Genomic DNA, 16720 nt, shown 5'->3' on the forward strand with positions numbered 1-16720 from the left:
TTTCAGCTATAAAAATGAGATAAACACCCTTGCAAAACCAAACAAAAATATAAGCTGCTTCACCTGGTCCTGTGAGAGCAAAACACAGATTAGGAGAGGGAGAAAAGAATTTTAGAATGATGAAGTGAGACGGAAATAACTTTTTTTTTGGTCAGGTTCTTCCTTTTTGTATTTCAGCTGTTCCAAAACTGTGTGGAAGATCACTTGTCTGAATTGTAACAGTACAAAAGGTCTTTAACCTTTTTGTGTGTCTTCATCATAATTAGTGTGGCAGAAAAAAAAGCAGACTCACACTGGATGATTAATTAGTGTTTGACCTAAATACTTACAGTAACTTGTAAGAAAAATTCCTGGCCTCTTATGCCAGGATGTTTGAAAATGTTGTTGAGGGTTGCTAAACAGAAAACTTTTCATCTGGGAGAACAGAATTAACTGTTCTCTACAATCATTTCTAGAGGAACCCTGAAACCTGAACAGCAGGAAAGGAAACAAGTTTACACAGAAAATACAACATCAGAGTCTTTCCATGGTAACAGTAATTCCTTTCCAGGTTGTCGCTGTCCCAGAGTTTTTCTCCCTGTCACAGACCATGGGAGATTCAGAGGCTGAGCATTGTCTCTACCCACAGGCCTGGCAGTTCAGCTCTCCACAAAGCCCAAGCTTCCCAGATCTCCCAAGTCTACAAGGACATAAAACAAAGAATCCTAACCTTCCACTCAGAATCCCTTGCTTACAGATTTCCAGTGTGGTTTTCCATGTTTGGGCTCCTCAGGGACACACAGCCTCCCTCTGAAGCAGGAGTTAAACTCTCCTCAGGATATTCCATCCACTCTCATCACTTTTCCATGGTATGCCAGGGGTGACCCTGCTTACAAACACCTTCTCTGCTGACACAGAAGTTTGCTGCTGCTTCTATCTGCTTTTCCTGAAGAACTGGAAAACTAAGAACAAGATCCTTGGTACATGTAACACCCTGCAGTGTAGACAAGGCAGGAGGTATTTCCTGAGCACAGCCATCAACATGCAGAGAGAGCACAGGCAAACCCAGATCTTTAAGGTCACCACATTGAGGACTTTGAAACCATATTTTATTTTGAAACTCAAGTATGTGATACTATACAGTACAATACCAGCACACTTGTGCAAAATCTTACAATATTACAAATTTAAATACACAAAAATAGTGCCCTCTGGAAATTCCTTTTACTAGAAACATTTGTGCTGTGCAGAAAAACAGTAAATGTGTCTTGTTAAAGCAGAAAAATAAATATTGCACATCAAGAAAAGTAGTTCAGTGTTAATAGCATAAATAATAGCTTTATTTCTTGTTATCTGACGTGATCTTTGAACACAGAAGAGGTTGGGGTTTTTTTCCAGATAAAGCAAACTAATATCCAACAGATAAAATTACATTCAGAATAGTTTTTGAGCTTAATCTAGATTCTTATTAAAATGGTGTTTTCATTAACTAACTGAAAAATATAAGCAAAACTATTTACTGTGGTGTTAGTCGTGGTTTGTTACTTTTAGTGGACAGTTTGCTTAAAGTAGTTATAAAAATAATTCTTTTATATAAACTTAATCTTCATTTTTGCACCCTCATTAAAATCTCTTGCCTCTTTCAGTAGATTCCCCACAACAACTAAATACTTGGTGACTAAATTATACTTGCCTTAGACATGCAAGTAGTTCAGTTCAAATCAGCACCATCACTTGTGGGAACTGGCCCTTGTGCACTAATCCCACCAAAAGCCAGTGTGCTGAATCCCAAGCAAGGATGGAGACCTTGTTCACCCCCTGACCAAAAAGGCTTTCACACATGCTTAAGATAAGCAGTTGGAGAGTCCTGTTGATATCAATAACTTTCTAGGTGTACTTAAAATAAGTTGTTGGGCCCACATCAGTGCAGGTGTAAATAAAAGTGAATTAATTAAATTGTAGGCACTGATAATTATTTTTCTTCAGTGCAGCCCACCACTTCCACAGTCACATAATCAAATATGTGCTATAAGTTTTGGCATAGAGAATTCTAAATATCCAGAACTATTTACCTTCAATTTTTAATGCCTTACTAAGCCTGCAATGTTTTTTGTAAAGAATATTAAGTCAAAGAAGCTGCTTTTAATAAGTGTTCAAAGAACAACTGACAAGTTTCTTCAAATACTGAAAGTACACAAAATATTAAAGTAGTTGTTCAGAGTCAGATATTCTAGCTCAACTAGAGTCCAAGGAATTTGCAAGAAACCTTCTTCTGTCTTATTCTTTACCAATTACAATTTTAGACCAAATGACACTTTCCCATTATCCTTTTTGAACTTCCTTAAGCATACTATTCCTCAATAAGATATATTTTAAAATAAAAAAAAACAACCTCCCAACTGCTTATAGACCCCCTCCACCTCTCCCACCCCCAACAAAAGTAGTAGTGGTCTGCTTTTGTAAAATGGTATTCTTAGATTTTTGTTTTCTTTCTCTCTTCTATAAATGTCTCCTAAGAAACATGTGGCTAAAGATGTAATAAACAAAAAATCACCAGCAGTATATTTGTTACTAGTGCCAGGTATGTGAATTAAATTTCTGACTGAGTTAGAAACCTGTTTTCTTTGATAGTTAGCTTGAGGTTCAGTGTTTACACCAAAAGAAAATAGGACATTAACTGCATCTGAACTGAAATTACAGTACTTCAGAACACACTTATCCTTCAGTTGGTGAACAGACCTGTTACACAGTCAGGAAATGCCAGTAGAACACAAGATACGCGTGCAATCATGTCACACTTATTTGGATATTGTGGCTATAGCTATGGAAAGACAAACAAAGCTCCCCCTCAATCACAAGTGATGTTCAGCAGGTACACGGGGTGCACCCTCAGTGATGTACATTTTGGTCTCAGCCTTAGGTGGTGGGTTTTTTACAGGTAATGGCCTTGAAAAAAAAGCATTTTGAAATTGCTTATCTAAGAATATCAGGTTTTCACATTCTTATGTAAGAACTCACAACTCCCAAATAGGCTGAGCTGCAAAAGGTGAATCCATCATGACCTGGTGGTTCAGCTTTGGAAGTGTGTCAGAGAATTTATGTACTTGGCATCAGATTCTGAAAATGAACTTGTGAAGACACACAGTGAGCTGTCTGAAGTCCTCACTGGGTCCATGCCCTGATTCATGTAGGCTCTGTCTGGGCTCTGGCTGTTGCAGAACTGTGTGCCTGGTGCAGATCTCAAAGAAGATCTATTCCAGTATGAGTAGTAGGGCAGAGTCTGCTTAGTGTGATCACCTGTACACAGAGGTTGGAAGAGTTTTTGTTTTCTTTTTTAATAAAGGATGGGTTCCCACATCCAGGACTGCTTTATTTTGGGCTTGGGCAGCACATCTAACCTTCCAGATAGCAACTACTTTTTGCTGTAACCAGTACTGACTCTGAGTGTCATACAGAAATGTTTGCAAAGCATGACCCTTTGACACACTGGAAGTTCTCAGATGTATTTGGCAATATCAACTGTGTCACCTGATACAGACCCCGTTTTAGGTCCTGTTGAGTATCCTATTTTAAAAAAAAGTGGTGGTCCCATTCTTAAAGATATCATTAAACGCATTTATGCATGTACTTAACATTCCATTTAAATAATCATACAGATAATTCCTCTTATAAAATTACTTTATCAGCAAGGAATTTGGTCTAATAATATAATTACATTCTTCCATAGAAGAACTTCTATTTCTACCCAATAATCATGAATAAGGAAATTAATTAGACTCTTAATACCCAAAAGACTTAAATGCAATTAGTACTTCAAAAGTCAACAATAAACTCAGAAAATACAAAGTGAAGCACTAACTGCAAATGCAGTTTTATGACTTTCTTCAAGATGTCAATGCCCTGTACAAATAATTCTTTCCAATGTCTTGCTGGTTGCTGATTGCTGCCCCACCCCTATCATGATTCCATACTACTTTATTTGTATCAGTCAATCACAACAAGAGGACAGACAGGATTATTTATCAGTTTCTCATCTTGGCAAGATGTGTTCCCTGTGCATCCCCCAACCCGGTGGTGTGGAGTAGCTCACTTGTTTAACAGCTCACGTGTAACAGCCATAGGGTTGACTAAGCACTACCTTTAACAACAGTGGTCTAAGATGCAAACTTGCTCAGGTACCAAAACAGGTGGTTGTTCCTCTATTATTCAGTGTGTTGCTGCTGTCGAAACCCTGAGTTCCACCAGGAGTACTGATGGGCCGCAGAGCAGCTGCCCTTCCCCTCAGGTCCCTCCGACTTTTCATCGCAGGAGTTGTAGGAATGGTAGATTCCCAACACCACAGCAAAAATGATGATTGCAGCCACTACCAGCCATACCACATTCCAGTGTTTGCACAGTTTGGGGTACAGTATATATAAATAATTAATGATGACTTCAAGTCTGCTGTAAAATTAAAAAAAAAATGGTTACATATTAATCATATGCAAATTTATTATCTTAAGCTCTTCAATTTGAGAAGTTTCATATATATATGGTGCACTATCTTTTTTTCCCAATGCAAACACCTTGTCAAAGAAGGAATAGACTGCAGTGTCCTTTTAAGAAGAGCTGTACACTCAGATATTCCAACTCAAACTATTTTATGATACAGGTAATACTTGCACGATGGCTGAAGACTGTGAACTTGACTTCCATTTCTCCCACTTGTCAACTGGCAAATGTCAGAGCTTGACATGATGTAAATTCTGCACTGTTCATATACCTTGACTATACTAAACTTGACATATACTAAAATAAGCTTTAGAACATGTTCTAAACATTTCTTTCTAAGAATGTCATGACTAGTGAGATGGCTGCCCTCTGAGCGTGGCTGAAATATCAAATCAACAGGTGTTTATAACCTTGTATAGTGCTTATGGAATGGAAATGAATTCTGGATCGAGTGTGGATCCCTGTCTTACTCTGGGATTGGCCATATTACTTCCTTTGGCCAGCATTCCATTCCTCCCTAAGGCAAAGGACTTGTTGCTTTTCAGATGCAGAGAATGGCAGGAATACTGAATTGGGTGGTAGAACCACCAGGGAGACCATATTTCACTGTAAGAAGAGATGAACAGTTCAGGCACGTTTTCCAGTTAGGCCCCAAATGCCTCAGGTAAGCCATGAAGCAGATGCTCCAGAAGTGCCCAGCAGACAGGGAGCACTGGGTACAGATGGATGCAGTGAACATGTCCCTCTGGTGACCGGCAGGACCTCCAGCAGGCAGCTGTCCTGCTGCACTCACTCAGCTTCCAGAGGCAGCCACCACCTGCCTGTCCAGTGCAGAGCAAGTCCAGCAGAGCTGAGGAGTTGTCTTACACTGCATTCACCCTGTAAATGACCCTTTGGGAATGACATCCAGCACAAATTTGGGCATCAGATTCCTGAATTACATCCTTCTTGAGACAATGAACATCTATAGAGAGATACATTCTGGAATCAAAAGAACTTTTCTGGAACACTTTCTTACCTCAGATCAGAACCAAACCCCATTAAGATGAAGCTTTTTGATACCAACATATATTTTTTGGTGAAATAGCAAAATAAAAAGCTTTGCATTTTGTAACTACATTGTCTTGGAACAGGTATTTCTGTGAAAATACTGTTATTTCAAATACAATTCCATAGATTGGAGGAAAACATGTCAAGGTGATAATATAAAACACTTGGTTGGGCACCACAAATATAAAAGATTGGCCCCTCATGTATCTACGTATCACACCCTGTCTCACCTGCTCTTCAGGTTTTTAATCTCATCTTCATTTTCACTTTCTTCATGTTCATCATGGCTTTCTTTGGGTGCCTCTTCATCTTCTTCCTTCAGCTCCTGAAGTTCTTTGGTTTTCTTCAAGCCTTCCTGATACCTTTAACACACAAAACATGTATTTCTTAGTCTAGCATGCTGTATAGGCTTATTTAACGAAAAAATAGCTTTATATTTTGTTATATGCAATAAAACACAAGGAGAAATGTTGGAGCACTTGGACAAGAGTAAACATTAGCTGAAGACCATGAGTACAGCACATAGACAGCCTTAACAGGATTATATAAGGGCTGATATGAAATTTATCATCTTGAACAAGAATAAGAGGTTATAGTCCTCAGCAGAGAACTTTTGTCTATTGTAAAGGAGTTGGTAAATATTTCTCTTAAAGGAGTTGGTAAATATCTCTTTAGTAATTTGCGGTAATTTTAAACACCCTCCAGATATCTCTTCTTTCCTGGAGGATGAATCAATGCTGAAGATAGATGGCTTGCTGGATTCTGTAAGAGAGAATTAAATTTTTGTCTCACTCTTCACATAGTACAAAGTTCCTTGCTTGGCATTCAGAAACAGATCCCAAAGTTGTTAATTTTCCTAAAACAGACTGTGTAAAGCACTTTGTGACACAAACAAGCTGCTGCAAGCATTGATACTTACTCTTTGCTTATTTCCATGCACCCTTTTCAAAACAAACATTTAATAAGATTGTTTTTGAATTACTCTGTCATGGAGTGGAACATTATTGACATAAAAAAACCCACCCAACTCAGAATCCCTGATGTAACTGCTCTCCCACAGTTTGGCTTTTATTAATAAGGAATGAAAATTAACAGGTACCATGCAAATGCAAGTGAAGCTCACTCACATTTCCCACATTGCTCCAATTGTGACCATCTTCTAGGAGCTTGTTTCAATTATGTCATTCATTTTGTACTTAAAATTAAATTTTAAAACCATATGTCCTGGTCTGGTAGCACATATTTACAGACTTAATTCACATAAAATATTCCCACCCTTTGTTATATGCTTCCTCTTCTATCTTGGCTTTAGTTTCAGGACTGATCTCTTCCAACCCACTCTGTGCCAGCACAGGAGGAGAGGTTTCACAATCAGGTTCTCCATTAGGCTTTCCACTGCCAAGACAAAAGAAACAGATAAATAGAAAATAATGCCACTGAAATGTGTTGTATTTGCAGTACACAACAATGTTGTGAGTTGTCTTTATTAATGTACACCTGGGAAATGAAATGTCTTTCAAATAAAAAAAAAGTCAAAAATATGTTTCAAAATATTGTAATTTAAGAACAGTAACTATAATATTTCTGAAGTAATATGACTTGCATTTTGCTTCTTCTTTGAAAAAGGCAAAACAAAGTGCATTTGTTTCATGGCTCATCCATGGGGCTTATTTGCTATTCTTGAAAACATTTCCCTCAACTTTCTAAAAATCATCTTAGAAATTGTAACCTGCTATACAAGAGAAAATTAGAGAAATAATATCAAACACTAATTTAACAAAACATTGGTTTTATTTGCCTTTTAGGTACTCCTCTCTGCTGACTTTATATGCTGAACTGATGCACAGGTTAAAAAAATACAAACACGTACATTGCTTTTGTAACTAAAACTTTTCTTAAATGAAAGCTTTGAGCAGTTGGCCTAAAGTTAAGCCATTTTATATTCCTCTCTTCCTGCAGTGGTCTCCTATCCTTATTTATTTGATCTGGGTCAAAGAGTTTAAGTGATTGAGACATAACTTAGCCAACCTATCAAAGTTTGATAAGCTCAACAGTGGCACCCATTTCAAATTCTATCATCTAACCCATTTTGTAGGTCTTATTTTTCTGGCACTAAAATTGACACCATCTGTGGGTAATGGATGTTCTCTCAAGAAGTCTTATTAACAGTACACATTATTTCCACTTGGGTTTTAAATAAATCATGATTATAAACTTAAAGTGCTTAAACATACAAAACTGTGCTGGACTATGTAATTTTACACTGCTCTGACGGTTGGTCCATGTAGATTCTTATGCTCAAACTTGAATTTCAAGTTCTACCTCTGTTATTTGATAACATGATTCATTTTCTGAAGACCCAGTGTGAAATATTGATAAGGCTTTTTGGCTGCTGTTTTTAGTCCCAGAGTTTCTGTACAGTTTCAAAAGATGGTCTAGATCTTGCAGAGTTCTGGCAAGGCAGAACACAAACTGCTATTGCTGAGATAGTCAAATTAAGGAATATTCATGCCCTGGGTTGTTCATGGCCAACTTTAGATGAAGAATTAATTTCTTGCAGGAAATGCATAAAAAAAAGTCATGTGTCCTATATATATTGCTCTTAGTTTTCTCAAGCTTTGAAGGCAGCAGTTTAAATGCATAATATGATGCATTTTTTATTTGCTGAGTTCTAATGATCATAGCAGGCTCGGTTTAGTTCTAAGGTATTGATTGTCACCTCCTTGAACATGAAAAAAAAATGGGATGGTGACACAGTAAAATACAGTTACCAGATCATTAACCAGCCTAAACTAATATTGTGTCAGTGATTTCAATACCTTATGCCTTGGCTTAGGAAACATAGAAATTATATAATTACCATTTCGTATTAGGATTTAATAGGTAACGAGATGACCTGGACAACTCACTTTTCTAGAAGTGCTGGCAGAGCAGGGGTGGATGGCAAGTTGCTTCTTCCATTACTGGGTGATTCAGACTGTAAAACACAGCAATAAATGTCACACCCATTCATTAATTTCAAATGACTGTTCAATAAAATGACAAAGTCCCTGTGCTGCTTAAGTTTCCCTCCCACACTCATAACCAAACTCTCTCTAATATGGAGTTTCCAAATTGCTCCCATTAACCACAGCAAATAACGCACTTGCACACAGAATTTTCTCCAATATATATTGATCACTGCATAGTAAAATTACCTTATTGCATCTCTCCTCTTGTTCTGGGAACATTAACAGCTGAATTTTCAAAGGGAAATTTTAAACAAAACCAAATTATAATAAACCATGGCAAACAAACACACTTAGTTCCTGAAACAAGTGCCTCTGAGGACATAATAACTAAATTGCAGAAACAGATGCTTTTCTTAAAACTAAACTAGATTTAGCTTTTCAGCAAAACTCATTTAAATGACCCTACATTTTTGACAGGAAAGTGCATAAGTCTCAGGTTATGTCCATCATTGCTCATCCTGAACAGTTAGTATGCCTTGCAGTTTTCCTCTAAAGCATATCTATGGATTTACTATGTTCAGATTAGAGTCTCATTTAATTTATTCAAGCTTTATAAGCAAAAAATGAACACAGAGGCTGATGACTCCACTAATCTCAAATCTTCCCAGAACCTCTAGATTTGTACCACGTATATTTCTGTGCATTAATTCTATGTGTTTGTTTGGTGAAATTTTTGGCAATGAGGAGCAGCAGTCCAGTCATGTTCTATGGTTTCTAGTTAAAATTTCTTTCCTACATTGGACAATATTTTCACTTCTTTCCTGTGTGTTACTACAGATCAAAAGGCAAATTGCGTCACTAATGTCCAATGCCTCTGAACTACCAGCCTGTCCCATTCAGCTATTTCCAAGGGGATAATTTATGGAGGTAGATTCTGAAGGCACATGGAATTACCTCTGTCCGTCCCCTTTACTCCGATGGAATCAAAACAAATTAAAGCAATGAAAGGGCTTCCATTTTTTAGTAACTGTGGCTTGGCCCTATGTAAAAGTGCTTTAGACAAAAAGTAGTACTTTTAAAGTGTGGGGTTTACTTACCAGGGATGGCATTGAAGGTATAGGTGAAGCTGTTGGTGACTGACCAGGAATGTTCAAGGAGTTAAATTTAGGAACAACTGCAACACTGACTCTTCTCCGAGGCATATTCTGTGAGGAACAACAATTTTTTGTTTTCTATCATACAACAAGGCAGACTGAAGAACAATTCTGCAGGTTAAAAGGTGTGGAAAAGGTGTAGGGATATACCATACTTACTATGATATATCAATTACATCTGAATCTACTAATTATAACTTACAGAAACATTCCTTCACAAAAGACCCTTCCCCCCCACCCTTGAGGTGTTTGGCAGCATCATGTGACATTCCTTACATATCCCAAAGCCTATTAAAACTCATGATGTGACAAACACATACAAGCTGTACACAGTATGTTTGAGCTCAAGTGCAGATCACAGGTTTTTGCTGTTGTTTGGTAAGTAGCCAGATGCTTCACTCTATAAAATATATGTAAAATCTCTGCTTCCAACTGAGTAAAAACATCTAAACACTTTCAGCATCTAACAGCTTTGTTTTAGTGCATATCCAAACACTTCTGTTCTAGACAACTTTACAGGAAAGGAGTTAAATACAGATTTAGTAAATACATAGGAGGAGCCACCTACTCCATGATCCTGGTTCTAGACAAAACCAACGGTATCTGTCATTAATGACAGGGTTTTATCTAATGTGCTCCTGAAAAGCTACACCAGGGGGTCTGCAGCCATGTTAGGCAGTCCATTCTAGTGTTTTGGGGTCACCTTTATTACTTTGACTTGTCCTTGTTAAATTTAATATTTTCTTGGGGCCTCTGTTTCAACTTATCTGGTTCTCGTTCTGAAAGCCAGTGTTGCCCTCAGCATATTCTGTGCTCCAATTCTATCCAACACTCAGAGATGACAGGAATAAACTAAACCTGAAGAACTACAATGCAAACAAATAAAAATATGAAAATAAACAGCACACTGAGTATAATGACTCTGACCACCTAGTTTCACAATGGTCACACTGGGACTCATGTCTCTCAAATCACTGGTTGTTTTAGCAAGTTTTGTAATAAACTTGATCTCCAACACTTGGAATTTTGCAGAAATGAAACACTGGACATGCTGAAGCTATTAATGGGTCAAGCAAAAACAATTTGAAACCATCTCTCACTCTGAATACTTTGTCAATTCAAAAAAGATACTTGGATGTTAACTGAAAAATTAGCCCAACTGTTCTCAATAAGGTGCTCTGACCATGATGAAATTCTTAAGGTAATGCAAACATTATGGTCATGGAATACCAAGCCACAGAGTAAGTTTTGATCCAATGTTCAGTTTCCTCACTGAAGAACTAGAACCAAGCACAGGACCTACGCCATTCTCTGGAGCACAGATACGTGACCTGAATTACAATTACTCTGAAAAAAATAGGACCCTTATAGCTTCACACCAAGCATTATCAGTATTGCACAAGATCATACTTCATCCTGTATCCCAAGTTACAAAGCACATGTGCTAAATTACATGAACAATACGGAAAATTTACCATCACTGTGCTTTGAACACAGCCTATAAAAGTGTTTGTAGACAGAGAAGTTTCACTACATAAAATGTTCATTTTTTTATATTGTAGAAATACCTTTCCAACAGTAAGAGACATGGATCTAGATGTGCGAGGCACTCCATCTTCTACATAGAAAAAAAGATAGAAAACAACCTTAGACTGTGAGCATCTATAAAGCCTTTGCTTGTATTTCAAACTCAGAGACAGTATATTTATACAAGGTCTGTCGTGACCACATATTTTTCTGTCATACAGTTTTGACCTCAGCTTCACCTGCAGAAGAAATTTGAAATAATTGCAAAAATTAAACCATTACTATCTTTACTGAGATCAGGCAAAAGCCCACTATTTTGCTCCATATACAGATACTTGCAAAATAAAATAGTCATAGTTCAGTTTTCAGCAAAGGAAAGGTTGAAAAAACCAAAGTTTTTAATAATGAAATGTTGCCACCAACCATCCCCTAAAAGATAGTTGCATTAAAATTGTGCAGGCCATGTGCATGTGCAATAGGCTGATGAAAATCTTGTTGAATCTCATCAGAATTCAGTAAGTGAAAGTGATTTGAAATTACTGTACTATAACATCAAGTATGGCTTATATGAAACATTTTATCTCATTTCTTGAACTTTTTAAAATCCACTCCTGTAGATCAGAACTTCATGAACAGGTTTCATGATACTTCACTTTTAATCATTAACAGCACCAACATCTCCCTGTATAGAGTCAAGACAAACTCTTATTTTTTTTTTTTTTACCAGATGCACTGTAGCTTCTGCTAGAATTCTGATTGGCAAGCTTCTTGAACTCCATTAGTTCAGCATGATCCTTTTCATATGTTCTTTTCAGATTTTCCACATACTGCATCATAATTTCTGTTGCCTTTGACATGCGTTTCTCCTAAGGAAGAAAAGAAGGAAATAGCCAGTTAACCTCTACATGCTTCCAAGAAATCCTTTGCTTCTATGTGTCTGCTCCCTGTCAGGAGCTGAATCTGGAATAGCTGTTCTTTAAGAAATATTGGTCCCTCCAAAACTGAAAATTCCTAAGCTAGTGAGGAGACAAATGCACATGCCTTCATATGTATTTCACAGAATATCATAATTTATTTTGTCATGTATTTACGCAGTCTGCCTGTCTGGCAGTTACGTGGCACACCATATTTGTTTTCAAGCTCTCAGAGGTCTTAGTCACTGGCATCAGTCTGGTTACTTAAGAGGGCAGAGGGAACAGCCTCCAACCTGACAGGGTATTGTTGTGTTCTCACTAATACTTGCTCTGTTCTCACTTACACTTGCTCTGTTCTCATGCTCTTTATAGTTGTCTGACTGAGCTATTGCCAAAGGCAAGTGACTGAACTAGATGAGCTTTTTGACCCAGAAAAGCTTTTTATTTGTGCTGTGCTGATTTGAAATAAGTTTCCTGTGATGCAGCTGTAGTTCCGAATAATAGACATGTGCCTGTTGTACAGATGTTGAATAGCTTAATGGGTAATGTTTTTTTGTTTGAATTTTATTTCCAGACTGAAATGGTGTCTTATCTGACACTACAACAGGCATCTTTAATCTCTCAAAAGGGCAAACAGAACTCAAAGGGTGAGTGTCACCTCTAGCTGTGGCTGAAAAAGGGAGAAGATCCACGTTAAACGCCAGGAGGTTCTCACCTGGCGAACGGCCCCGACCATCTCGGCGCGACTCGACAGCCTGGCAGCCAAACGCCGCAGGACGGCGATGTCCTCCAGCAGCTTCTGGTAGGCTTCCCTGTGCTCATAGTGGTGCCACAGGTGAGCTGAGGACTGCAGGGGAAACACACACGCTGTGTTGCCATGTCTTGCCACCTTTAGTTCCAATGAAGTAGGCAGAGCCACAAAATCAGGCAGCAGTGTCTGGGCAGGACTGCATGAGGACAGAGGAGCCCTGAAGGAGCACCAGCACTGCCACCACAGGTGATTCCGAGTGCTGCTGCTGCTCCAGCCTGCACTGCACTGCCTGCTGCTGCCACACCGTTCCAGGGGGGACAGAGGGCTCAGCACCTGGGCAATACTGTCCCTTCTGCTTCACCACCTGTGCACTTCACAATGACAAGTTTATTTGAACTAGCACTTAAAAATTATTGCTGAAGCACAAAGAACATTTTAATTCCCTGGGCACAAGCTGTTAAGAGGGCCACGCATCTTCTTTCAGCGTCATGATACTTCAATTTCTTTTGGAAAATGAGACATTAGTGCCAAGAATTTGAGATGTAAAAGAGTAATATAAAAAAATGGCCTGTAAATCAAATGGCAATTGCAATTTCTGAACCTTTTTTGTCAATTGATAGACACATGTATTCACTGGATTAATATTGTCACTTGGACAGCACAGATGAACACCGAAAAGCATCAAAGCATATAAATTCCTTGGGATGGGTTACTAAAAGCAAGAGTGAATTTGGATGTTTTATTAGCCAAAGCATTAGTGAACATCTCTTCACTGAATGAATTTTCTGTTCATAGAGAAGTTTGATATGAGAAAACTCTTTACAATTTAGTTCAGTCTTTCAGGCAGACTTTGTCAAGCTGGATGATTTCTATATTCTAGAAGTGTGTTTTCAGGATGGACCAATCTTGGCATTAAGGTTATCTTAAGAAATTAATCACTGTGCCGCTGTTCACACCATTTCCCCTCTGTCCAGCTGCTCCTGCCCTACTTCTCTGCAACCCCTCACTTGTATTACTGCAAGAGTGTTGAAATGATGTGTGACAAGAACAGCCTCTCCTCTTTTTCTCCTCTTCTTCAGAAGAAGGCAGTGATGTGCAGTAACTTTTTGAGATGTTTCAGAAATTGTGTTTGTAGTGCAAACCTTTGGTGAAGAGACACAGCCAAGAGACTGATGAATCTGGAATCATGACAACAACTACAACCACAAAAGTTTTTTACACTTACTTATTACTGAAGTTACCTTGATAATAAATTGCAACCAAAATTTAACTGCAAGAACCAAGAAGGCATAAAGGAATATTTGAGAAAAATCATGCACAGAATTTCAGATTTTCCGTTTTTCCCTTGGCCACTGCAACCTGCTTATTTTCTTGAACAAATCTGAAGTTCATGTAGATCAGCTCTCTCCTGAAGTGAGTTTTTTGAATAACAAACATCAATTTTCACAAGACTGATTAAAAATATCAAGAAAACTGGTGAAACTGTCATTGAGCCATATAACATGTGCCTGTCTTATAGAAATGAAAATAACCTCTCAGTGAGACTGGAACAAGTCTAGGTCTAACATAATAGAGATTACACAGAAGCCACCCCTTCTTTTAATTGCTTGTTAGTTTATTCCATTGTATAGAACAAAAGCTTTCATAGGAATGGCAGTTTCCACTTTGTTAAAAGTTACATAAAAAAGCTTGTAAAAGCCAGCCTGTGGCGTGTGAACTGCACAGGGGAAGCAAAAGCTGATCACATCTGTGCCATGCTGGCAACACAGTCCTTGCTGCCTGATCAGGGATCTTAACAGAAACACAGGACAAATCTAACAGACTTTTTTCAGTTTGAAACCCTTGAGATTTAATGAGTTGTTTCTGCTTGCTCTTCGCATAGAGAACAGAGGGAAGAGCAGCAAAACATTCAAAACATTCTCTTTGTTGTTTTCCAGAAACAATTACTCTGGAAATGCAGATTTGGAATTACAGATGAAAAGACACAAAGATCACAATCTTTCTTTAATCGTATACTTTCTTACATGGTGATGTTGTTGATAAAGCAAATTGAAGAATCGTATGTTCTTCTTGCTGTTTCTCATAAAAGTGGCAGCACCTCCTTGTAATATGTCAGCTGGGTCTGCAGCTATCCCATTTAGCAGCCTGGTATCCTGTCATCCCCTCCCTTGTCTGCACAAAAACCACTGCAGCACATAAATTGACACATCTCAGAGATACATTTGTCATTCAGCTGGAAAATCCAGAGAATTCTGGCAGGAAGAACTGAAAACTCCTGCTGCAAAGGAACATCAGGGACAGCTGGAATGGAAGTGTATTGAGGCCTCAAACCTGATCCCAAGGGTGCAGGTATTCCCTAAGCAATCCTCGCTGTTTCCTGTCCTAGGCCACCTTCTTTACCTGCAGTTAAGAGACCTTTCAAGATGCAAATCTCAGGACTCAGGTTTCAGACCATTTCAAGAACTGACCATCAAATGCATAGTATTTATTCTTGCAATCTGCTAGAGGTAGGGCAACATCCTTGTTGCAGAAAATGCTCTCTCTGCTGCAGAGTGGTGGGCAGCTCATGGTGAGGAGCTCAAGCAGCAGAAAATGAGGGTTTGGAGCTGAATTTACAGTAGGTATAAGCAAAATAGTCACACGTATTTCCCATATGTCATGTACACTGTAGTTTAGGAAAAGAATTGTGATGGTTTTCTTACCGTAATGGCTGCTCTGAAGTTTTCCAGTTCCTTCTCAGCATTCTCTTCAGTAAGATTCCTCTCTCTCTCTGCTTGGTTAATTCTGGATTCCAGGGTGTAACTATCATTTCTAAAGGCCAAGGAGAGCTGTACAAATACATTCTGTTTGGATTAAAAAAGGCATTTTCTATAAGTCTCAAAGTAATGTAAATTCCAATAACAATTTATTAATAAGGTATGTGTTTAACAAACTTTGGTGCTTAAATAAGTACTCAAAAGGAAAATTGATGATTTTTAAAAAAAATTAATTTGTTTCAAAAATCTCTTCTATTTATTTCCACTAAGCATGAATAGATTGTCATTGTCTCTTTTCCTGAATGTTTTTCTGGGAGCTCAGTTGAGCAGACACAATGAAGGCAACAGCCTACCAGAGGCACCAGAATCACAATGGATCTGTTTTGTGGCTGGACTTCCTCCAAGGGTCCCCAAGGTTTTTAAACAGATAGTCTGTGCAGAGGAAGTCCAGGGATGAGCTCAGCATTAGCATTGTTTTACCTAAGGGGTAAACACCCACCACTGAAGCCAGCAAAAGATTAAGTGCTAACATTTTTATTCTCTCACACCCTGCTTTTAAAGATTGTTTCTTTCTTTACCAGACACACTATTTCTTAGGATTAGTGCTTTGCAGAGCCCAAGGCACCAACAGTTCCATTAGATTGGAGCTAAGTAAATAAAGATAATTTTCTTGACTGGTACGTGAAAAAAAAATAGAAGCAACAAAGCCTGCAAGCTAAAGAGCAACCTGCAAAACAAAATTATGGGCTTCAACTGAGAAAGAAAAATTATGTAAACTCACTGCAAGATATTATTAAAAATTGCCCCAAAGCTCCTACTGGCCAATAAAAATGAAATCTAACTTATTTAGTTTCTGCTCCCATTTAATCTCAATTTCTTTACTAGTTTAGGTATATTTTAATGATTTCCAAAATGAAAGCCTATTTTTTGAGGAAAAATGCACATAGAAATGTTTTGCTTATTCCTACTCTGTCTCTTTACAGTTCATATTGCCCATATTTCATGAAGTTGTTATTTTGATGGAGCTCAAAATGTTTTTTCTCAGCAATATTTTTTTTGGAAAAAGAATCATGCCATTACCTTGTTCTATTGACCACTCTTAGACTTACAGTAACCACTTAAAATTGAGTCATATGTCTAAAATAAT

At 38.0% G+C, this 16720-nt stretch overlaps 1 protein-coding gene across 6 annotated transcripts in view; it reads right to left on the minus strand.

The window, feature by feature from the left end:
- Window positions 1-628: 628 nt before the first annotated feature.
- Window positions 629-16720, minus strand: part of IRAG1 (inositol 1,4,5-triphosphate receptor associated 1) — a 67392-nt gene continuing 51300 nt past the window's right edge. For 5 of the 6 annotated variants that reach the window (XM_071558974.1, XM_071558976.1, XM_071558972.1 and 2 more), the window contains 9 exons: window positions 15520-15660; window positions 12782-12913; window positions 11877-12018; window positions 11194-11243; window positions 9569-9676; window positions 8430-8497; window positions 6796-6915; window positions 5751-5882; window positions 629-4422 (listed from right to left, as the gene is read on the minus strand). In XM_071558974.1, coding sequence (XP_071415075.1) covers window positions 4182-4422; window positions 5751-5882; window positions 6796-6915; window positions 8430-8497; window positions 9569-9676; window positions 11194-11243; window positions 11877-12018; window positions 12782-12913; window positions 15520-15660 — 1134 coding nt within the window. In that variant the 3' untranslated portion in view covers window positions 629-4181. The remainder of the gene's footprint in view (window positions 4423-5750; window positions 5883-6795; window positions 6916-8429; window positions 8498-9568; window positions 9677-11193; window positions 11244-11876; window positions 12019-12781; window positions 12914-15519; window positions 15661-16720) is intronic. The other variant, XM_071558977.1, reaches the window with a different exon arrangement.

The sequence above is a fragment of the Pithys albifrons genome, chromosome 6 (genome assembly GCF_047495875.1).
Source record: "Pithys albifrons albifrons isolate INPA30051 chromosome 6, PitAlb_v1, whole genome shotgun sequence".
Lineage (NCBI taxonomy): Eukaryota > Metazoa > Chordata > Aves > Passeriformes > Thamnophilidae > Pithys > Pithys albifrons.